Source organism: Globicephala melas, chromosome 4, assembly GCF_963455315.2.
Source record: "Globicephala melas chromosome 4, mGloMel1.2, whole genome shotgun sequence".
NCBI classification, from domain to species: domain Eukaryota; kingdom Metazoa; phylum Chordata; class Mammalia; order Artiodactyla; family Delphinidae; genus Globicephala; species Globicephala melas.
This window is the reverse complement of record NC_083317.1, coordinates 45019273-45045300: the sequence shown is the minus strand read 5'-3', so window position 1 is coordinate 45045300 and position 26028 is coordinate 45019273. Positions and strand designations below refer to the sequence as shown.

The 26028-nt window shown below is 35.0% G+C and overlaps 1 protein-coding gene across 9 annotated transcripts in view; it reads right to left on the bottom strand.

Moving 5' to 3' along the window:
• The window catches only part of EPHA6 (EPH receptor A6), an 867394-nt gene that overhangs the window by 413959 nt on the left and 427407 nt on the right, over positions 1-26028 (bottom strand). For 5 of the 9 annotated variants that reach the window (XM_060297939.1, XM_060297942.1, XM_060297943.1 and 2 more), the window contains one exon: positions 9649-9729. The exons of the other annotated variants lie outside the window; for them this stretch is intronic. In XM_060297939.1, coding sequence (XP_060153922.1) covers positions 9649-9729 — 81 coding nt within the window. The remainder of the gene's footprint in view (positions 1-9648; positions 9730-26028) is intronic. 9 annotated transcript variants of the gene reach the window in all.

Here is a 26028-nt window from a genome sequence, read left to right as displayed (position 1 = left end):
TTTTTATTTCTTTCCTTTCACTCTTGACCTCATCAATCCCTTCCCCACACTGCAGCCAGACACTCTTTTGAAGAGGTAATTCAGGTAATGCCACCTCCGGTTTGAAAACTTTCAATGTCTTACAAAAATAACTTAAAATATAATCCAAACTTCTCACCTGCATGCTCTGACCCCTAGGAAGCCAAAATTCCATCATTCTATCATGAGGCTTTCCTCTCTCATTCACTATAGTCCAGCTACAAACGTCCTCTGTCAAAACATGGACAATTCTTTTCTCAGCTCAGAGCCATCTGCTTTTTTCTTGTTTCTAGAACACTGTTCACATGCTGGCTTATTCTGATTCTTCAGATAACAGTTTAAGTGTCAATTCTTTAAAGAGACTTTCTTTGACCTCTGTATCCAAAATAGGTCAACTTATCTTTCATAGCAACCTTACAGAAAAACCTTACATGTTTTTCCCTTACAGTAGTAATCACAATGAGTAAATGTTTGTTCATTTATTTACTCATTTATTGTATGTTTTCCCCACCCAAATATAAGGATAATTATCCCAAGTGCCTGGGTTGTGCCTGGCAAATAATAAGCACCTAATACCTCTATGTTCAAAGAATGAGTGAATGCATGCTTACTTGTATGCCTCTCTAGAGATTTTTAAAGACGTTAACAGACAAATGAAGTTGGAATTTGGAAAACTTAAAAAAGTTTTTCTTTTATAATTCATTTCATTCATTCTGAAAACATACTACCACTGAAACAGGCTGAATTCTTCAACAAATAAAAATGTAGCAAATATAAATTCAATAATTATTACCTTTGACTAGTATATAAGGTAAAAAAGAAAATCTATTAGTTATGAAATATCGTTCATGAAAATAAAAATGCTACTTATCTTTACATAGGCATTTATATTTTCAAATTAAGTAAATTTATAAATGTTGAAGTATTGTTGACTTATTTTGATTTATATATGTGTATGTATACATATATATGTGTAAATGTTTCAAAACTATCCATACACTGTATTTTAATAGAAGCAGATATGATATAGTCTCTCATTTTAATCTGTCAATGTATACTAGTATGTTTTCCTTTTACTACTAATAAAATATACGAGGACAATAGACAGAAATTAAAATGTGCCTTCAGGCTGTGATTAACTGACATTTGTCTCAGAAAAATAGGCAGTTTCTGATTTGATTCTTTCCAACATTATTCCAATATTATTAGGAAAAGGCTTAAAATGTTCCAGATGAGTTCAGTGTTTACCAACATATGGCAATGTTGTCAAACAAAGAATATGTAAATTTTGAGCTTTGAAGTCAGCACGTTGAACTTGCAAAGGTATATATGAATTATTTAAGAAGTGTGAAAGTAATGCTATGTTACATAAGAAAGTACATTAGAAAAAAAAAATCACAGTCAGGCTCTGGTTATGCACAGGCATGCTACATTGCTTTTTGTTTTTGGTCTTGTGCATTTTAAATGTACTAATTATTTTAAGACTATATCTAAAGTGGAGATAGATTTTTCACTGGAATATTTTTATTGCTATTCTTATTTAACATAGATGTTTTACTTAGTAGTTGTATTAACCTGCCAGTGTTATCTGAAAGGTCCCCCAAATGCCTCCTAATAGCCAGTATACCATACCAATTATGTTACCAACAGGAACCAGATGGTACACTCAAACTGGGATAATTTTGGAAGCTTTGATAAAAGGGACTGCTTACAAAGGTGTGAGAGGAGTGTAGGGGAACTACAGGGATAATGGGGAGCTAGAAGCAAACGAAAGGCCCAAACCAAAAAGCAACTGTTACTGTCTTTGGGTCTAATGGGATGGATTAGGCAGTTAAGCAGAAAACCAAAGGAAAGTCAGAAAGAGAAGTTGCCTGGAAAGGAGCAGTGACCCACTCTTCAGGGACACAGCAGGCCAGAAATAACATTGCAGGAAGGGAGCCAGGGAAGTAAATGCTGGGACCTTACTTTCCTCACTGCTGTCCCATACAGTGTCTTAGAAGATCAAGTCTGAGCATGTGACCTGTTTTAGCTGATCTGAGAGGTTAACTTACTCTCTGTTTACTTTAAAGATGAGTTCACACACACACACACAAAACAGGCAATGTGTTAATCATTCACACTTTAATAATAATATTATCATAGGTTAGTGTTTTTAGCACAATAGATTATAAAGCTCTTTCATTTTTTATTACTTCATGTGTGGCCTTATTAAAGCACTCACAGGTTCATAGCCATGGGTTCTAGACTAGCAAGACTTCCTGGGTTCAAATCTCAGTCTCCACTTATTGACTGTGTTACCTTGGCCAAGTTTCTAATTTACATACCATCATTCTTCATCTTCAGAAAGGGAATAGTAATGATATCTCCTCCTAGAGTGTTGTGAGGACTCAGTGAAGTGCTTAGTAAATGCCAGCTCTTATTATTTTTATTTTACAGTGACAGAAGTGAAGTTCAATGAACTCATGGAATTCAAGGCCATAGTTTTTAAACAATGATGAGAGGTAGTACATGACCCAAGTTTTCTGACTTACAATAAAATAGTTTTTATATTCTATATAATTATATAATCACAGTTTATTAATTTGTTTACTTTTTCCAAACATATACTTTTTGTTGGATTTGCTTACTCTCATGTCTAGTTATTACTTATCCCCACTCTTTGTTTTTACAGGGTAGTGAGAAAAAAGTAGTGGCATATTCTATGCTGGTGTGTTATTAATTTCAGCCTTAGATTGTTCTATTAACAATAAACTTGTTCAGAAACAGCATTTCCACACATGTACATATGAACATAGGACCTTCTCCATTAGTTATCTAAATGATTCAATCCAATGCTTAATTTTAAAAGAGGGCTCTACCACTTTAAATATCCCATCACTGGAAAATTTTAAACTGTTGCCTACTGGATTTATTTAGTGCACTGATGACAGACCAGCAAATGCTGCCTGGTACACAGTAGGTGTTGAATAAATATTTGTTGAATTAATTAACGAATTAATAAAAGTGCTATACCTAGTATATTGTTCTTATTAATATACAAGAGAATAAACTGCCTAGAATATAGAAAGACCAGGAAAACGGAAATATCTAGATTTAGATGGAAATACAAGGGATCAATACATCACAATGTGGAGTTTCTATAGTTAGGAAGGCCTTAGATCAATGTGGCCTTTCAAGATAAGCCAAAACAACAATCCCATACTGAATTTTCTCAGGCTGATTTAGAGACAGCCTGCTGAAGTTTCAGTATCTTTCGTAATATTGTGAGAGAGAAATGCTGACGGTGGGTTTTGAATCCAGATTGTAGCAACTGAGAGTTTTATGCCATTGAGTGAATGAATCTTACTCCCCACAGAGTGGGATTCTTTTTTATTTTACAGAACGTAGTTGTAGAAGAGCAAAACAAAATAAACCCCCTTATCTGAGGATGATTAAAACAGAACAGAGCTTACAGGGGAAAAACAAAAAACCACAACCACAACCAAACCAAACAACCCCCAAACAACCTTCTATTTAAATTCAGCCATGGATTCTTTATAGGAAAACCACAGGAATATAGGAGGGAGCTACTGTCCACTATTGGAAATAGAGGAGTGAAAAATATAATCTATTAAAATGTCTCTATAATTTTTTTCTATCATAATATTCAAAATGTGACAGGGTAGTGTTTAGAATAAAATAGAACATTATAGAACCTGAGGCTCACCTACTGCTGAGCTGTCAACTGCTTTGGAATATTTCTTTAGTCCAAATAAAGGAATATCTTTAAAATTCTTTAAAATGTCTCTAAGTAAACTCAATATCATATTTTAGCAGTTCTAAATAAATATTAAACAAGCTTTGGTTATACATATACAAATTAGATTATGGATTTTAAGGCAGATACCGCTTTTCTATTCCTTAATACCTTTAACCACCCACCTCCCTACCTTTTATTAGTTTTTACAGTCAAATCTTAATCATTTTTGTAAGGTTTATGCTTAGATTTAACTCTTCTGGAAAAATTTGTGGACATCACTAGACTGGATTAGTTTTCCCTTCTGTCTGTTCCTACAGAATCTTGTGGTGTCCTGAAGATATCACACTTCTTAACAGCTTATGTCCTTTGATGGTGTCTAAGACAGTGTCTAGCTTACGCAGATTTGCATGCCTAGAATAAGCTAATTTCTTGGTAAATAATGTGCTCAATAAATATCTGATGACATAAAATACTGACATCTTATTTTATGATTTTTAACACAAAATGTAAGAAATAATCATTTGTCTTTCAAATTGCTATAAAATGAATATATCTACATTTTAAATATATTTTCCATGAATACATTCTACACATTAAGGTCTTGGTAAAGTAGCTCTAGTTTTTGAGATATTGATAAGATCTTGTTTTGTTAACATATAATTTTCTCTTTTTCTTTGTATTCAGTAGAACTCTTTGAAATCTAAACATGTTAACTTCTCCTTCTATACCAGCCAATATCAATCTGACCTGAGAGAAGGTATTTTCTTGGAGTGGGAAGGTTGCTCATGATTGTTTAAGATGGACATCCCAAACTCAAGTCTTCAATTTGTGCTTCATTAATTTTTTGAAGTGATTTTCCAGAAAATCAGGCCCACCTACTTTCAAAATTAAAGAGCAAATTCCAAAATAAATTATATATTATTTAAAAAGGCATTTTTAAGAAGGAATTAGTGCCTCTTGATTCTGCTAAGGGCAAATAATTATCAGTTGCTGGTGTAAATCAATATTCTTATATATTCAAGGCTCCAGAGTTGCACAGAAATAAATTTTTTTAATTTGTAACTGTTTTGCATTTTCTTTAAAACATGATCCTAATCATGAAGATTGGCTTCTTTCTTTGAAATTTTGCTGGTTGTGGCATAAATCTAAGGAACTCTATCACGTGAAAAATAGTCCCGCATCTTATTCTTTCCTACATCTCAAATGTGGATGTCTTCTTGATGCCTCCTGAAATACTTAAAACAGAGTGGGAGAAAACTACTGTTTAGGCCAACTGTGAGAGGAAGAAGACTAGATTCCAATTATTTTGCTTTCTTGTCATAGCTTATTTCATTTAGCATAATGTCCTCAAGATTCATCCATGATGTGGCATGTATCAGAATTTCTTTCTGTTGTAAGGCTGAATACTATTCTATTGTATATATAGACCACATTTTGTTTATCTCTTCATTCGCTGATGAACACTTCTGTTGTTTCTACCTTTTGGCTTCTGTGAATAATGCTGCTGAGAACATGGGTATACAAACATGTTAGTGTCCCCGCTTTCAATTCTTTTGGGTATATATCTAGAAGTGGAATTGCTGGATCACATGGTAATTCTATTTTTAATTTTCGAAAACTGTCATACTGTTTTCCGTTGCTAATTCAGGGCTTTTAAAAATGAGTAAAATGAATAAGGATCAAAAAAGAAAAAAACAAGTTTGTATGCCCACTGTGGACTGAAGAACATCACGCTAGAAGAGTCTTGAGGTTAATTTTTAACCTACTCCATTATTTTATAATGAAATACAAACCCTGGTATCCTGATTCCCAGGCCAATGATTGTTCCACAAACTCACATTTCAATTTGGTGCTTAAAAGTTTGTTATAATTTTAGAAAAAAATATAAGCTTGAATAACCTACAGAAATAATTTATTTTTGTCTTTGTTGTACCTGAGACTTTTCTGATATATATTTCAGGGGCAATATGGGGTACTTATGGCTTTTGATATCTTCTACTAAAGTACCCAGAACCAGTTTAAGAACTGCTATTGTCTGTAGAGAACTGTTAACCTTAGACTCAACATCTCCAAATTACTTCCTAGACTAAATAAATTATACTCACACACAAAAAATCTACGAAGTATAACCACAGTGAATTCTTCTTGAATTCTGTAAGTAAGTAATTAAATTACTTCCATTTCAAACACAGGTTTTGTTCTTTTTCTGGAAGCTTTACAGCAATCTTAATGAACTTCCACACATCCTTCTACTTTAGGAACTAGGACCATAAGTACCTTCACAGATTGGATGATCCGATTAAAATTAAAATGAAATTGACACCTTGACTTGGTGGTTTGCATACTTCAATAGACTTTTTTTTCAAGTTAATTAACGTGTGAATGCTTGACTGTGGATTCAATTAACCCATAGGGTTCTTGTTGCTGTATTTTTCATAAAATATCATGAAACAAGGTATACCCATATTTTTCAAATGCCCAGATAAAACTCCTTTAAATAAAATGAACACAATATAATAAGGTTACAAAATTTTTTAAAAAATCAGAAATGGTAAAAATGAAATATTGGCTTATTAGCCCATAAACATGATATACAAATCACATTCCTAAATTACTATTTGGCTTAAAAATATTTAAATAAATAATAAATGTAAAATGATAATTAAGTGCTATAAAAATTTAGTTTTCTCATTTTCTGAGTTATAAACATTAAATGTGAAGGGTTTTATTTGTAATAACAAAGAATTTTGAGGTATAACATATTGTGATTTTATCATAGATATATGGTTTAAAGGAATTCTTTTTTTTATTTATTTATTTTTTTGTGGCACATGGGCCTCTCACTGTTGTGGCTTCTCCCATTGTGGAGCACAGGCTCCGGACGCGCAGGCCTAGGGGCCATGGCTCACGGGCCCAGCCGCTCCGCGGCATGGGGGATCTTCCCGGATTGGGGCACGAACCCGTGTCCACTGCATCGGCAGGCAGACTCTCAACCACTGCGCCACCAGGGAAGCCCTAAAGGAATTCTTTTAAAAATACATGTGGGTGTGCTCAAAAATATACTGATTGACAATACTGAATAATAACATTATATACATAAATCTTTATCAAACTCAATGGTTTAAGTTATTCAGAAGCATTAATTTCTGTGAAAATGAGACACATCTAAATCTCCAACTTATTTGCTCTCATGCACATTGAAATATTCTATTGTACCACAGTTCCCATCAAACTGTAATTAAATGATGATTTTTGTCTGTATTTATCTCACTCCTTTACCAAAATGTACTTTTGATGCAAGCAATGACCACATCAACCTTATTTATTGCTTTATCTTCAGTACCTAGCACAGCCTGGCAAATGTTAGATGTTTAAGAAATATTTTCTGAATGAATAAAAACATATTTTTAGATCAACTGCCTAATTTCTGTTAGGCTCACTTCCTCATTTCTTTCAGACCTGGTACAATGACTTAAAAAATTTTGTTAGTAGGTACCCATGCTAAATTGCATGACTCATATTAAATTTCTGCTGCTATTCACGGCAACTGCTCTTGCACCTGGCATTCTGCACAGAGCTGAAGTTTACCCCTTAGTGTTCAAAAGAATTGATCACTTGATCGCTTTTGCAAAAGACTCAAGCTGTTAGACCAAGATTACTTTGGGGATGCTATTAGAGCCTAGCAGGTGAAAAACCAAAGTCATTTATTTAACACAGTTTCTTACTGATAGTTATAGCAACTCTAGGTGTGCACATTAATAAGGCAAGCTGCCTAGTTTGTGCCAAAAATGATGCACCTATGAAATTTTTGTGCTATTCACAGAGAAAAACAATGAGGCTCCTACTAGATGTATAACAACAAAGCAATCCTTGCTCCCTATTGGACAGAAGACTCAGCATCGTGCATCACAATTACGCTATCGAGAAAACAACTCAAAAGGGCACATCTTATTGATGGAAGGGAGCTGAGTAATGTCTCCTACAGAGACACTTTCCTTAGTGAGCTTCATTGAGCTAATAGGGCCAACATAAGCATACATGGAAGCATTTTAGTGGGGTCACTAGCTAAGTAGTCAGAGCATGTGTAAGGTGAGATACTAAAGATTGACAAGTAAGTTGTTATTCTTTGCTTACTTAATTGTTATTGACAAGTAAATTGTTAAATTGTTATTGACAAGTAAATTGTTATTCTTTGCTTACTTAATTGTTATTCTTTGCTTACTTAATCACTTCTCTCCTTACACTATAAATTATACTATCTGAGATTTTGCCCTGTGTAGCTGATTCCTCCGACCTCATTTAGAGTTACATATATTACCTTGTAAATAAATTATATTTTCTCAAGTGCAGTTTGAGTTAATGCAGTTAACTAATTCAGTTAAGTAATGCAGAGCAAAATTCATGATGTCATAATCTTCCTAGAAAAGGAACACAGCTCAGCCAACACCTTGACTTCAACCTTGTGAGACACTAAGCAGAGGACATAGCTAAGCCGTGCCTGGACTCCTGACCCACAGAAACACTGACAAAGTAAATAGGTATTGTTTTAAGCTGCTAAATTTGTGATAATTTGTTATGTAGCCTAGAAAACTAATAAAAGAATTACAAAGGGAGGAAATATTTGCAAATGATGCAACCGACAAGGGATTAATCTCCAAAATATACAAACAGCTCATACAGCTCAATGCAAAAACAAACAACCCACCCAATCAAAAAATGGGCAGATCTAAATAGACATTTCTCCAAAGAAGACACACCGTTGGCCAAAAGGCATTTGAAAAGATGCTCACCATCGCTAATTATTAGAGAAATGCAAATCAAAACTACAGTGAAGTATCACCTCACACCAGTCAGAATGGCCATCATCAAAAAAGTCTACAAATAAATGTTGGAGAAGGTATGGAGAAAAAGGAACCCTCCTATACTGTTGGTGGGAATGTAAAATGGTGAAGCCACTATGGAAAACATTATGAAGGTTCCTTACAAAATTAAAAAGAGAGCTACCATATGATCCTGCAATCCCCCTCCTGAGCATATATCAGGAGAAAACCATAAACCAAAAAGGTACATGCACCCCAATGTTCACTGTGGCATTATTTACAATAGCTAAAATGTGGAATCAAACTAAGTATCCATCGACAGATAAATGGATAAAGAAGATATGGTATATATACACAGTGAAATATTACCCAGCCATAAAAAAGAATGAAGTAAGGCCATTTGCAGCAACATGGATAGACCTAGAGATTATCATACTAAGTGAAGTAAGGCAGACAGAGAAAGACAAATATCATATGATATCGTTTCTATCTGGAATCCAACAAAATGATACAAATGAACTTATATACAAAACAGAAATAGACCCACAGACATAGAAAACACATTTATGGTTACCAAAGGGGAAGGGGGGAAGGATAAATCAGGAGTTTGGGATTAACATATACACATTACTATATACAAAATAGATAACCAACAAATACCTCCTGTATAGTACAGGGAACTCTATTTAGTATTCTGTAATAACCTATATGGGAAAATAATCTGCAAAAAGATTAGCTATATATGTATGTGTAACTGAGTCACTTTGCTGTACACCTGAAACTAACACAACATTGTAAATCACCTATACTTCAATAAAAAAATAAAGATTAAAGAAAAGAATTACAGAAAATAAAAGATCACATACCCAGAGATAAATGCAGAATTTTATAGAACTGGTCCTTATATGTAGTGAAGTACTATTTACATAGCTTCTTAATAGTTATTCTGGTTTTTTTTTGGAGAAAGTTTTATTTCCTACAGTTTTTCATCTTTAACTCAATGGGGTTTCAGTCAAATCAGCTCTGACCATATAATCAAAATTCCTATTTAACTAAAGGATGGTCACATACTTGAGGGTAACAGGAACTCTTTACTTTCCAAGAGAGTTTTCCTCAAGGCAGCTCCCTTTCTTCTGTTTATACCTGTGGATTCTACCAGCAAGAATTAAAAATTAGTTCTCTCCAATACAGAAAATAGCTAATAACACTTTAGCTTTTTCTCATGCTCTCAATTTAGTTGCTGAGGTTTTTTTTTTTTTTTTTCTCTTTTCTGTGTTTTCCGTACCTGGGCATCTGAACATCTGTTTTACCCTCATTCTTTGATATTTGCATACCTAGTCCCCTGTTAACTGCCTAATTTTTCACATATTGCTCCATTTCAGCTAAATTGTTGAAGGTAGTTGGTGTAAAGTTGCTCATAATACTCCCTTGTTATTATCTTTTTATTAGATCCGTAGTGATAATACCTCTTTCATTCATGATGTTGTTAATTTGTGTTTTCTCTCTCTCATCTCTCTCTCTTATTCTCTGTCTTGTGAGTGGTGTATCAACTTTGTTGATTTTTTCAAAGAACTAGTTTTGGCTCTGTGAATATTCTGTATTGTGTGCCTACTTTCTATTTCATTGATTTCTGCTCTTAACTTTATTGTTCCTTCTTTGTACTTGCATTGGTTTTATTTTGATCATCTTTTTCTAGCTTCTTAACTTTAAGTGATTGATTTGGACATTTCTTCTTTTATACTATAACCAATTAAAAACTCCACATTTCCCTCTAAGCCATTTAGTTGTATCTCACAAATTTTGGTTTGATGTGTTTCAATTACAAGCACACCTTGTTTTATTGTGCTTCACTTTATTGCACTTCTCAGATATTGTATTTTTCACAAACTGAAGGTCTGTGTCCACCCTGTGTTGAGCAAGTCTGTTGGTGCCATTTTTGAAAAATCTTTTGCTCACTTTGTGTGTCAGTGGCACATTTGGTAATTCTCCCAATGTTTCAAACTTTTAAATTATCATTGTATTTATGATGGTGATCTGCAATCAGTGATCTTTCATGTTGCTATTGTAATTGTTTTGGGGTGTCACAAACTGTGCCCATATAACACAGCAAACTTAATAAATGTTGTGTGTGTTCTGACTGCTCCACTGACTGGCTGTTTCCCCATCTCTCTCCCTCTCCTCAGGTCTCCCTATTCTCTGAGACACAACACTACCGGAATTAGGACAGTTAAGGACCCTACAATGCCCTCTAACACCTCTGAGTGTTCAAGTGAAACGAAGGGTCACATCTCTCATTTCAAATCAAAAGCTAGAAATGACTAAGCTTAATGAGGAAGCCAAGTCAAAATCAAAGATAAGCTGAAAGCTAGGCCCCTTGCCCCAAGCAGTTACCTAAGTTGTGAATGGAAGAAAAACTTCTTGAAGGGAATTAGAACGGCCACTCCAGTGAACACACGAATGATAAGCGAAACAGACTTATTGCTGATATGGAGAAAGTTTTAGTCATCTGGACAGAAGATCAAACTAGCCACAACATTCTCTTAAGCCAAAGCCTAATCAAGAGCAAGGCCCTAACTCTCTTCAATTCTATAAAGGCTGAGGAAGGTGAAGAAGCTGCGGAAGAAATGCTTGAAGCCAGCAGAGGTTGGTTCATGAGGTTTAAGGAAAGAAGCTATCTTTAAATCATAAAAGTGCAAGGTGAAGCAGTAAGCGCTATTGTAGAAACTACAGCAAGTTATCCAGAAAATCAAGCTAAGATAATTAATGAAGCTAGCCACACCAGACAAAGTACTTTCAGTAGACAAGCCTTATATCGGAAGAAGATGCCATCTAGGACTTTCATAACTAGACAGGAGAAGTCAGTGCCTGGATTCAAAACTTCAAAGGACAGGCTGACTCTCTTATTAGGGGCTAATGCAGCTGGTGACTTTTAAGTTGAAGCTAATACCCATTCACCATTCTAAAAATCCTAGCGCCCTTAAGGATTATGCTAAATCTACTCTGCCTGTGATATATAAATGGAACAACAAAGGCTGGATGACAGCACATCTGTTTATAACATGATTTACTGAATATTTTATGCCCACTGTTGAGACCTACCGCCCAGAAAAAAAAGGTTCCTTTCAAAACATTACTGCTCATTGACAATACATCTGTTCACCTAGGAGCTCTGATAGAGACGTACAACAAGATTAATGTTGTTTTCATGCTGACACAACATCTATTCTGCAGCCCATGGATCAAGGAATAATTTCAATTTTTAAGTCTTTTTATTTAAGAAATATATTTCGTAAGCCTATAGCTCCATAGATAGTGATTACTCTGATGGATATGGCCAAAGTAAATTGAAAACCTTCTGAAGAGAATTTACTATCTAGATGCCATTAAGAACATTATCGATTCATGAGAAGAGGTAAAAATATCAAACATTAATAGGAGTTTGGAAGAAGTTGATTTCAACCCTCATGGATGACATTGGGGGGTCCAAGACTTCAGTGGAAGGAATAGCTGCAGATGTGGTCGAAATAGCAAGAGAATTAGAATTAGAAGTGGATCCTGAAGATGAGACCAAACTGCTGTTATCTCATGGTAAAACTTCAATGGATGAGGAGTTGCTTCTTATGGATGAGCAAAGAAAGTGATTTCTTGAGATAGAATCTACTCCTGGTGAAGATGTTGTAAGGATTGTTGAATGAGAACAAAGGCTTTAGAATATTATATAAAATTACTTCTTAAAGTCATGGCAGGATTTGAGAGGATTGACTCCAATTCTGAAAGAAGTTTTACTGTGGGTAAAATGCTATCAAACAGCATTGCATATTCTAGAGAAATTGCTCATGAAATGAAAAGTCAATTGATGTAGCAAAATTCATCTTTGTCTTATTTTAATAAATTACCACAGCTACCTCAACCTTCAGCAACCACTTACCCTAATCACTCAGCAGCCATCAACATCAAGGCAAGACCATCCACCAGCAAAAAGATTATGACTTGATGAAGGGTCTTGTGATAGTTAACATTTTTTAGCAATAAAGTGTTTTTTAATCAAGACATGTACATTTTTTTTAGACATTATGCTACTGCACACAATATACTACAGTATAGTATAAATAATTTTTACTTGCTCTGGAAAACCAAAAAATTCATGTGACTCACTTTATTGTGATATTCATTTTGTTGTGATCATCTGAAACCAAACCTGCAATATCTCCAAGGTATGCCTGTATTCATTTCCAAATATTTTGCAATTCCCTTGATATTTCTTCTTTGGATTACTTGAAGAGTGTTGTATGATTTCCATATAAGTACTTTTTTCTGAGTATCTCATTGCTATTGATTTTTAATTTAGTTCCACTTTAGTCAGAGAGTATCTGCTACATTATTTCAATCCACCTAAATGTATTAACACTTGATTTACAGCCCAACATATTTTCTCCAGTGGTTCCAAGATTTTCTACTTTTTTGGACATAGTTTGACTATAATGTGTCAAGGATTGGATTTCTTTGTATTTATTCTGCTAGGAGTTTGTTGATAATATTGAATCTGTAAATTTGTTTTTTGCCTAATTTGGTGGATTTTTTTGACTTTATTTTTTCAATTTATTTCTGTCCTATTATCTTTCTCTTCTCCCAAGATTCAAATATACTTTTTATATCACCCCATGGGTTCTGAGGCACCTGTCCTTTTAAAAATTTATATATATTTTTTCTGTTCTTCAGATTGGAACAATATCTATTGATCTATTTTCAAGTTCACTAACTCTTCTGTCTTTTCCAATCTTCTGTTAAATCCATCCAGTGAATTTCCAAATTCATATATTTTATTTTTGTCCTATAATTTCTATTGGGTTCTTTTTATTTTCTTGAACATAGTTATAATAATAGCATTAAAATGCTTATCTGTTAATTTCAAAATCTGGGTCATTTTAGAATGTCTCCATTAGTCGTATTTTTTCTTGTTTGAGCTACATTTTCCTATTTCATTTTTTGTAAAGGAAATTTTTTAAAATATTTATCTGTTTATTTAGTTGGCTGCGTTGGGTCTTAGTTGTGGCACGTGGGATCTACGTTGCGGCATGCAGGACCTTTCTTAGCGGTGCGTGGGCTCTTCGTTGTGGTGAGCAGGCTTCTATTTGTGACGCGTGGGCTCTAGAGCGCGCAGGCTCAGTAGTTACGAGTGTGGGCCCTCTAGTTGTGGCGCATGGGCTCTAGAGCACGCAGGCTTAGTTTCCCTGTGGTGTGTGGGATCTTAGTTCCCTGACCAGGGATTGATCCCACGTGCCCTGCATTGGAAGGCAGATTCTTAACCACTGGATCACCAGGGAAGTCCCTACATTTTCCCATTTCTTTGTATGTCAGGTAACTTTGGATTGCAACCCAGGCATTGTGAATAATACACTGTAAGGCTCTGTATTCTGTTTTGTTTCTTTGAACGTACTGATTATTATTATTATTTTTTGAAGTAGATAACTTGACCTAATTTGAACTGCAAACTCTCTTTTTTGGTGGGCATCATTTGAAATCACAGAATAGTTCTTTTTGCCTTAGCATGGCTGTTAGAATATGTCCCACATATATACAGTTCCAGAATTAGCCAGAGATTAGGGTAGAGTTTACACATATAATTTAGGGCTCCCCTCTTCTGTGGCTCTCTCCTTTCTGGCGTTTCTCACCCTTCATTTTCCAGTTGTTGTGGTTGCTCCAAACTCTGTCTTCTGGTTCTCCATACTAGTAACACAGGATTTTCTCCCCCAATTTAGACACCTATTATGGCACACACTGGGGACTGATCGCAAGGAAAAACTGTAAAAATGGCAACTTGTCCAGTGCTGTTCCCTTCCTCCAGGTGTCAACCCTCCCAAATATGTGGCTCCTTTTGGGAGATTTCCAGAGCCTTTCAAGTAGTCTTTTTTTTTTTTTTTTTAATATTTTATCCAGAGTTTATAGTTGTTATCTGTAGAACAATTGGTCAAGTAGAAGCTGCTCCTAGCTATTATATAGAGGCAGAACTTCTTACTGCTAACTTAAAATCCACATTATCAATGCACATTTTTTCTTATTCATTCATTCATTCATTTCATTCAGTAGACACAGAGTTTTTTAGGTTAAATAATGATTCTGGTATATGTGTGAAGTACTGAATAAGACAGACACTATTTGCACAAACTTGTAGTGTAGTAGAAAATTTAGAGCAATTAAACTGACCTGCTCTGTATCTGACCAATGAACTTCTCCTGATTATTGTCTTGATTAAGTCTAGCATAGAATTCTAGATCTGTATATTTCTTTATGAGATTTCTTCTCATCATACTGAGGGTCATGTTTATTCTCAAACATTTCTTTCATATGTGGTGATCTGTTTTTAATTGTAATGATAAACCAATATAAGAGATAATAGTTACATTATATTGGTAATGGTTAATATTTACTCCCATCTTCCATACCTCCCCACATCCCAACTTGCAGGCATTGTGAACAAAAAAAGTTTCCTTCTACTACTTACAGGTTAATGTTCTTTTAAGGAAAAACAAAGACAGCTTTTATCATATATAATAATCTTCTAATGATTATTTTCTAAGCCTAGAAGAGCTACTTTAATTATTCCAAGTTAAAGATCCACTCTATTTTTAATTTTAATCTCATCAGAGTAAGTTGCCTCTATTTGTCATTGAAAACTGAGTCATTTCAGGAGTGGAAGTAATTGTTTTAATAGATTTGTTTTTATTAGTAATTTTCCTCAATGTACATCTTTCCAAAAATTTAAACGTGATAAAACTTAAGACATATTTTTTCCCCAAAATTGACAAGAGTTATAATATATCTCTCTGGAATGTCTAATAATATTCTACTGTTAGAAACAAAAGAAAGCATAACAAAAACAATAGAATCCCTTTTAGTTGAAAATCACATGGATATTGCTCAGGATTTGGGATTTTTTTGATTATAGATTTAGTCAATGTTTTAAAAATGTGAAAAGTCAGTAGTATAAAAATTTGAAATAACTGTATAAAAGCTATGTTGCCATGCCAAATGAGTTTTTCCAGCCCATTCCCACTGCATCAACTAACATCTTTCAATCGACAAACTGCACTTTGGCATGAACAGAAGGATGGACTTCTGCCACTTTTTTGGTCCCTAGTAAAATAGTTCTGAACATATGCAGTGTGTTGTTCATTTTTAGAGCTTGAGGATAGCAGGTTTAGTGATAATAAAAGGGCAATGAATGGATGGTGCGTTGAAGGCCAAATAGGCTTAGCAGGAGATGTACAAGGCCATTTAGCAAGGCCTATGTATGCCAGGTTGGAATTCTCTGACATCTCATATTTCAGTTTTACCCCACAGGTTACCATTGTCTTCTTATTGTTAACCTTGCCTAATTAGAACCTGTTAGCAAGAAAGGAGAGATTAGATTTTCTTCTATAGGGCTCTGAGCACAGAACTAATGTAGGGGAAACAATAGGGAGCCATATTTGGAATGGACTGAGGCACATTTTCAAATGATGACCGCTGTCCAAAAATGGAATGGGATGCCTTGGAGGTTATTAAGTTCTACATCATGGAAATGTTCAGGCTGAAGGTGTACCATTTGAAGAGGTTGTTATAATAAAAAATGAAGCAAATGATGGGAATTAGACTGGATATATGCTGAAATGTCCTCCAAGGTGTCCTTTAAGGTGTACCCACAGTATACAAAAATATTATTTTCGTAAAACATTAAAATAAATAGTTTTAATTTACTTCCCTTTTATTGCAGGCTTTCTACAATACTTTTCTTAGGGTCACTATATTTATAAAACAATCTAAACATGAATTAAGAAAGAAAAGATTCAATGTAAAAAATGTGTTGGGAAGGTCTTTTAAATTGTTTTCCATGGTGTTAATCTGCAATAATGGATGACTTGGCTAATTAAGCCTTAAGTAATAAAACCCGTTATATATCTTCCTAGTATGTTTCATCAGTTAAATAACGTCTTCAAGGGCTTAGGAATTTTTATCCTTCTGCTTCACCATTCTCAGTGTGAAGGTTTTTTATGGTCAGGCTTTTTGCTTCAGAATAATAAGATCGCTGGTTTAATGTTCCAGATATCCCATCCTCTCTCAATAGTATCCAGAGCTGGAAGGGTAGAAGGGACAAGGCAAAGGTTTTTTCCTAATGCTACATCTTTTATCAGGCGGTAAAAAATTTCCCAGAGGAAATCCATTAAAATTACCTTGACATAACATCAGTGAGAACTAGGTCGGTCATACGGCTGCTCTTAGACCAAAAACTGGCGAAGGAGGACAGGATTACTATGATTAATTTAGATGACTGTTTCTCGACTAGGATTGATACTACTCCGTAGCGGGTATTTGGAAACCTTTGAGAGCACTATTTTTTTTTTTTTTAATTGTCACTGTGCCTGGGACATAAAGCTGAACTTGAATTGTGGGGGCCAAGATTATTAAACATGCTAATGGCAAATAGTCATGCTCAGTCAGAACTTTCTGTTTCAAAAGTTTCATTGAAAGCACTAGTTTAGGCAAAAATGTATCTTCCCTTGGGGACAGGAACACTACTGCCTGAATAAAATTGTGTTTATAATGGTAAGAAAAAAAAAGGATGCTTTGTGGTAGGCAAGCAATTGTGTCTGCCACAATTTTTATGCTGTCTCTTCATGACTCATTCCTTTATTTTTATAACTCTGAAACCGCAAGGGAAATGCATATATAAAATGGTAAATACCTTGTGTAAGATATTATATATCACTGTGACTGGCTATTGTTTTGCACAATGCTCTACATGTCTGCCTCCATAACTACTGGCTGATGATGCTGACAATGGCATGTATGAGGGGTTGTAGATTAGCTTGAAGAGAAAAATATGTGTATCTGGTGATTATAATTGTCAAAGCATTACTCACAAAATTGAAGTTAGCTTTACTCAAAAACTTTGTCATGGTCCTGAACTTTGATTCTTTTCATTTCATATAACAGACCTTTGATGCTTTCAAAAACTGAAATCCTGATCAAAGATAAGTCTGCAGGTAATATTCCTCACTTTTATTAAAAACTTTTATATGAGTAAAATGGAATTTTGATATAAAATAAATTGAAAGGAGATTTTAATAATGCATGGAAACTTATACCAACATCAATTTTAAGGCTACATGAAACGGTGATGGGAAATATGTTTCAGTATTCAGAGAAGTAAAAAATAAATGTTAGGTATATAAACTAATTTTATAGGCAGTATAAAAGTACTATAGTTAGGAAAGTACCAAAAGAAAAAAAAAAGCCCACTGAGATGTTTAACTCATTTGGTAAGGTATTTTAATTATTTCTGATAATTGTCCACTTGGTAAAATTATATTACCATTGCAACTAAAGCTGAAAAGGAAGGCCAGGTCCACTCCATCACTTCTATAAATACTGTTCCATCAAAGAAAAAACCACCTATGATTACTATCTAATCCCCATCCCAATTCTGTATGCTTCCAGAATCTCCGGCTCTGTTACTTAACTTCTGATAAACTTAATGGATATATCTTTGATCAATCATGGTAAAATACTTTCCTGATATTAATATATTTAATTTTTTATCTAACTCTTAGTTTCCTGTATTTATTAATTTCATAATTTTTATTTATGTAACTACCTTTGGGCTCACCTAGCCAAATTATGCTCAATTAGTTGCTTAATAAATGCTTTTTGAGTATGAAAATGATAAATTACCTTTTCAAATATAGTAATGATTCTCAAGTGACCTGAAAAAGTTACTACATAATCAAAAAAAAAAACAATCCACTATTCTTCACATGAGGAATTAAGCCTGTTTTTAAATAACTTGGAAGAAAATAAGATTAAATTTAGAAAGATCTAATATTTACTTCTGCCAAGTTTTAATAGGCATGCACATTCACTCAGTCTTAAACTTTGAAGTTAGACCCAAAATAATCATAAAATCAAATACTTAGACTAAAGTCAGTATATGGATAACACAGTCAAATGAATTTGCAATACAATATCAGGGTAATCTTTATTATCAGATTTCTATTTTTCAAGGATAAGTGTAGAATTTTAGAAATAATATTTGGCTTATGGTATTCTTTATAAGGAATCATATACTATCCTATTCCACATTGTCATTTTCATAGTATTTTACTTTCTATTCTTAGCATAGAAAAGAATGTATATAAAAGTTTTCTTTCATATACAAACACAAAATTATGATTGTTCAAAAATTAAGTTTAAAACGTTTATCAGTGCATTAAACAAAGGATAGTAGTTCTGTTGGTACTGTAAATTTTTAGAAAATCAGGTAAGACCATAGAGTGATTAACTGTAGATGTTTGTAACTTGACTCTTCTTTAACCAAAGATATCATGTCTTGACATATGGCTCTCAAAAAGATTCAATTTGTAATTCAATTCTCAAATGTGAAAAGTATACTTGCCACAAATTCATTTCAGAAATACTGAAGTTTACAGAGTCTTTTTAATTGATCAAATAGTGCAAGAAAGCATGTAAACTTTTATCAAGGAAGTTGCCATACCACTGAAGTTTGTGAAAGGCAATGACTAATAACTGTACTTTCTCTAAGAATTTACTCTAGTCTATAAACTTGACTTAACCAAATATTTGTTTCTGGAATGAGAACTTCGTAGAGGCAACCTCATATTCATTTCCATTGGTAAATTTGAGTCACTTTCACATACTGTATTACCCATTCTTCCCAGAATTATTGTGTGAATACATTGTTCTTCCCTGTACCCAAAGTAAAAATTAGGTTATTCATTGGATAATTTTATTTATTAAATTCATTCAGTAATTTTTGGGGGGTATATTTATTTCATGATAGGCACTGGAAATGTAATAATGAACAAAACAAACACAGTTTTTACCCTAGGGGAAGGTGAAAATGTACCCTATACATCTTATCTTATCAAAAAAAAACTTAGTATCAACTGATAATAAACATATCCAAATTTTTAAAAGATAATCCTCCCTAAAAAAATAGAGAACTGATTATAGAGAGGCCAAAGTGCTATGTTCAGGGAAATAAATTATGAGGATATTTTATGGGTCCAGGCAGGAGTCATTGGAAGATTGGACTAGAATGGGTGTTGAAGCTGAAAAGACAAGTAAAGTTTAGGTGGTAAAACCTACAAGATTTTGTGATGGCTTCAGTCTCCAAGGAAGAGAAAGAGAAGTTTTAAAGATGATTTCTAAGTATTTTGTTTGTACATCTGGATGATACATTGCAGAGATCACTGGTTATCCCTTTACTGTTCTTCTATTTTTCAATAGTAATAAAAATATAAGATAGACATTTTGTGTCCTAGCTAAAGACTACATTTTCCAGCTTCCTTTGAAGCTGTATATATAGCTGTGTGACTTGGTTTTGGCCTAAGAAACGTGAACAGATCTGATGAATGCAAATTGGGTCATGCTTGCAAAACAAAGGCATATGCCCTGTGGACTTTTCTTCCTTTTTCTCTTACTAGTTAATGGAAGGGGGATGTGATGGTAGGAGCTGAAACAGCAATTTTGGGCCTTCAGATGGGAGTTACGAGGATGGGAGAGTGATTAGAAAAGGAGCCTGGATCCTTGACAATCTGGGACCACCATATCATCCCTGTAATTACTAGAGGGATGATTCTTTTTAACTTTTTATTTTATATTGGAGTATAGTTGATTAACAATGTTGTGTTAGTTTCAGTTATACAACAAAGTGATTCAGTTATACATATACATGTATCGATTCTTCTTTAAATTCTTTTCCCAGTTAGGTTGTTACACAATATTGAGCAGAGTTCCCTGTGCTATACAGTAGGTCCTTGTTGGTTATCCATTTTAAATATAGCATTGTGTACATGTCAATCCCAAACTCCCTAACTATCCCTGGTTGCAGACTTTGAAGCAAAGAATACAGGGGCATTAAAGAGATTACAACTGATTGGTTAAAGTGGATTATGCAAGGTAAAAAAACAAAAACAGGATTGAAGACCCATCCTCCCTGATAAAAAAGAAAAGAAAAATATTAGAAACCTTAATAGCTATCTATAATGTGATATGGATTTTTATAATAAAAAAGGGAGAATGGGTAGAATATATTATAATAAGGTGTCAGATTTAATTAATAAAATGTGAGGGTTTCTTCAAGATAGTCTTGAGAAAGATTATGATTTGCTGTCACAATGCTCATAGGACATCACTTACCATATGATCCAGCAACTTCACTTCTAGGTATTTACCCAAGTGAATTGAGAACTTATGGACAAGCACTGTATTTGAAAGTTTCACTGTTCATATTATGAATAATATTATCCAAAATTGACCAATATTGGGGGAAAATACCAAACTTTAATTAACTGGTGAATGAATAAACAAATCGTAGGAAATTCATTCAATAGAATATTACTCAGCAATAAAAAGAAACAAACTTCTGATACATGCAACAACCTGGATGAATTGCAAAGGCATTACAGCCAGACTTAAGAGGTTATACACTATATGTCTATTTGCATGACATTCTGGAAAAGGCAAAACCACGGAGACAAAAATCAGAATATTGGTCGTCAAGACTGGGGTTGGTTAGGAGGCTGACGGCAAGGAGCATGAGGGAACTTGTGTAAATTCATACAGTGTTCCATATCTTAACTGGAGTAGTGATGATACAACAACATACATTTGTCAAGACTCATAAAAACTATAAAATTAAAAAGAATTAATTTTACTGTATGAAAATTATATCTCAATTTTTAAAAGGTGAGGGTCAGATGTAAGATTTATTAAAGAAAAAACATATGTAAACTATATTTGTTCTGAGTTCGGATTCTGTGAACACAGGATTATATGCATTAGGAAGTAAAAGGAAGAAAGGAGACTTCTCTGCTCTTTGCCTAAGATTATTGCAGGCAATTTCTTTTGAAAGAGCAATAGTTACCTTTGTAGCCATTTTTTCTTTTCTAATTTCTCTGTATAACCTGCTGCTCCTCTCTATATCTCACTGTTCCTCTCTCAAGCTTCCAAAACTTGGACCATTTTTGATGTCTTCAGCTCTAACATGTGTTCTCTATGTATGTCTACATTTTTTTGTCCTACAATGCTTCATTCTTCACAATTGCCTACTGTCTCACTCTCTCCTCAAATGGAAATCTGTTAGTGAATTTTTTCCCAGTAATGTATCTGAGGAAGTTGGTTTTACTGAATTAATATAAATATATGAGGCATGAAACATAGGAAGACACTTTGGGAAAGAAAAATGTATGTTTTTCTTTTTCTCCCAGTGTTATTAATATATTTACAGACAGCACTGTATAAGTTTAACATGTACAGCATATGATTTGACTTGCATACATCAAGAAGTGATTATCACAATAAATTTAGTAAACATCTATCATACTTATCTATCTTATAACTGGAAGTTTGTAGCTTTTGACTGCCTTCATGCTATCCCCCCTCCTCCCACTCCCTGACTTTGGTAACCACAAATCTGATCTCGGGAGAGAGAATATATATCTTTTTTTTTTTTTTTTGCAGTACACAAGACTCTCACTGTTATGGCCTCTCCCGTTGCGGAGCACAGGCTCCGGACGTGCAGGCTCAGCGGCATGGCTCACGGGCTCAGCCGCTCCGCACCATGTGGGATCTTCCTGGACCGGGGCATGAACCCGTGTCCCCTGCATCGGCAGGCAGACTCTCAACCACTGTGCCACCAGGGAAGCCCGAGAATATATATCTTTTAAAATTAATTTTAATTGTTATAACATCAAGGTAAGTCAAAGAAATTGAAAAATAGATATATTTAATTTAATGTTACAAATAAATATATATTAAATTTAATACATATTAAGATCAGGTAGTGAGGAAGGAAATATTAATATTTTTGTCTGCAAGCACACCAGCAGAGCATGACAAGTCTCCAGCTGTTGAGCCAGCTCTTCTAAACTGTTTTTTAAAGACCCTGTTTCCTGCTAATTTTAAATGCACAGAACCTCCTAAAGTTCCAAGCTGTTTTTATGATGGTCACTGTGCCCACAGATTTCATTCACTCCTTGGGTGTTCAGGCTGGGACCACTCTCAGTCGAGTAAACACTAATGGTAATTTTATTCCCCTTGCCAGTGAATGACTTAATTGAAGAGAAGTCAATTTAGGGCTTCTGGGAAAGATTTTTCTCATGCTTTAAAAGGGACATGAGTAAGAAGGTATTATGGACTGAACTACATTGCCCCAAAATTCATAATTTGAAGCCCGATCCCAATTGGACTGTACTTGAAGATAGAGCCTATAAGGAGGTAGTAAAGGTGAGTAAGGGTGTGGCCTTAATCCAATATGGCTGGTGTCCTTTTAAGAAGAGGAAGAGACACCAGAGCTTTCTCTCCATACCAACCCAGGGCAAAGGCCATGTGACAGGGCAGTGAGAACGTGGCTGACTACAAATGAGGAGAGGTCTCACCAGAAACCAAATTTGCTGGGACCTTAATCATGGGCTCCTAGCCTCCAGAATTGTGAGAAAATACTGTCTATTGTTTAAGGTACCTGGCCTATGGCATTTTGTTATAGCAGCCCCAGCAGACTAAGACATAAGGGAAACACCCACTCTCTCTTTCCAGGCCTTGGACACAGCTGTGTGAAAATGTGATGACTGGATCTTCTGTAGTTATCTTGAGTTCGGGAGTTTTTGCCTGAGGGCAAAAGCGAACAGGCTGAGGATATCAGTTGGAGAGAAAGGATCTGGGTCCTTGATGACTGCACTAAACTCTTACATAAATCAAACCTGCCTCTCTCCACCCACCCAACTTGTCACTTAGTTGGATTCCTACCTGTTCAAATCTCAACTGACAGAGCTCCACTGACGGTGACAGTGATGACTCCAACTATGGGTGGGTGTGGCAGTACGAGAGCCATGGGGACCATCTACCTATACACAGAAGCATTTGGCCAGGAACTGCCTGAATAACAGTTTTTACCATTGGAAAACTCCTCAATACTTAATCTAAATCCTTCATGCTCCCTTGTATGGAATAAGAGTCTTATCTTGTGTAGCACTTGTCCTTAACAGACTATAAATATCCACCTCATAAATTTTTTATCTATTTTAAAATTTAACTGGAAGAAAATATTTAGGTTATTTTCACCCAGACCCCAGGCCCTGTGACAAGCCAGCTGGTTCTAGTCCAGCTGATTTTTCTTAGAGGTTTGGCTCTTAAGCAGCTCAAGGGAAGCTAAGCTACCAGAGCTCCATTCTGTTGTATACAATTCTCTGGCATCAGTGAAAGGACCTGTCCACCTCATAGCCCTTATCACTCAGTTCAGGATGTTGGCTGTTTCTTTTGTGGCAGGGTCATGAGCTACGGGGTGTCCAGGAGCTAGTTGTGAACTGTTATTTGCCTCTGCAATATGTGTTGTTTCTTCTATTGTTTTGTGGCTTGGGCCCATAGCAATTCAGGTTTGATTTGTCCTAGGCCCTGTGAAAAGCCCTTCTTATATCTTTTAATCCTAACAATTATCCTCAGGTAGGTATTTACATCTCTGTTTTGCAGAGATATGAGGGAACTTGTCTGAGGTCATCAAGAAAGTAAGTGGCAGAGTCAGGATATAAACTCAGATTAACCTGACCCCAAAGCCTGTGTTGTTAAATACTTCAATTTATTGCCATTGTGAAATATTACATGATAGGGGGATGCTCAGATACTATTAATTCTCTTCTTACCAGGATGAGGTTAAAGGGACTTCAAAGAAGAGAATAGGAAGGAGTGAAGAAGAGATGGAGGCCTAAGGGGTCAGAGTAACATCAGGCTAATGCAATCTTTGATAATCTAAGTGCTGGACCTCGCAGGGGTGCAGTCATGAAGCATGCCTGGACCTTAGAGAACTATCTTTCATTTGTACCTGCCCAGTATACCTGCTCCCACTCCTCCTATCATAGTACCCTCTAGCTTCTTCCACACTCCATGTGATTTTGACAGAACTGCCCATCATACTACTCCATTCCCTTGATTAAGTGAATGGTCTAGAAGTGGATATGTTATCCAAGTCATGCCAATCACAGATTATTAGTTTAGTGAAGAAAACTCAACCTAGATGAAATAGACAATCTGAAGGCCCTTTAACCATTACAAGTGTTGAATTAATAATTTAAAATTTCCCTAAAAGAATTGTCCAGGCCCAGACAACTTCACTGGGGAATTCCACCAAAAACTAAATAATTGACAACAATTTTACACAGAGATTTCAGAAAATCTCTTCTTCCAGAAGAGGAGGAAACACTTCCCAATTCATTTTATGAGGCTAAAACCAGACAAAAACAAAAATAAAACCAATCTCTTATGAACTTAAATGCAAAATTCCTCAGTATAGTATTAGCAAAATGAATTCAGCAATGTATTAAAAGAATCATACACCATGACCAAGTGGGAGTTATTCATGTATAGAAGACTGGTTCAACATTTGAAAATCAATCAATGTAATCTACTACATCAACAAGTTAAAGAATTAAAATCATATGATCAGTCGACACGGAAAAAGCATTGGACAAAACCCAATACCCATTCACAATAAAAATATTCAGCAAGATAGGAATAAAGGGGAATTACCCGAACTTAATAAAGAGCATCTATGAAAACATACAGATAACATCATACTTAATGGTAAAAAACTTAATGCTTCTCCCCCCCATAAGATCATAAACAAAGTAAGGATGTCTACTCTCACCACTCTTATTCAATATTGTACCAGAAATTCTAGCCACTGCAATAAGGCAACAAAAAGAGATAAAAGGCATTCAGAATGGAAAGGAAGAAATACAATTAACTCTGGTTGCAGATGACATGATGATCTCCATAAAAAAATCTTAAGGAATATAAAATAAAACCTCTTGTATAACTAATAACTAAGTTCAAGACTGCAGCATACAAAATCAACACACAAAAATCAACTGCATATCTTGGACTTCCCTGGTGGCACAGTGGTTAAGAATCCACCTGCCAACGTAGGGGACACAGGTTCGATCCCTGGTCCAGGAGGATCCCACATGCCGCGAAGCAACTGAGCCCATGTGCCACAACTCCTGAGCCTGTGCTCTAGAGCCTGCGAACCATAACTACTGAGCCTGCGTGCTGCAACTACTGAAGCCCACGCACCTAGAGCCTGTGCTCTGCAACAAGAGAAGCCACCGCAATGAGAAGCCCGGGCACTGCAACGAAGAGTAGCCCCTGCTAGCCACAACTAGAGGAAGTCCGCGTGCAGCGACGAAGACCTAACACAGTCAAAAATAAATAAATAAATTTATTTTAAAAAAGAGGGAAATACAGTTACAGATATAAAAAAATCAACTGCATATCTTATATTAACAATGAATATGTGGTAACAGAATTTAAAAACTCAATACTATTTACAATTGTTCCAAATAAAATGAAATGCTTAAATATACACTTAACAATACATGTATAAGGGGACTTCCCTGACGG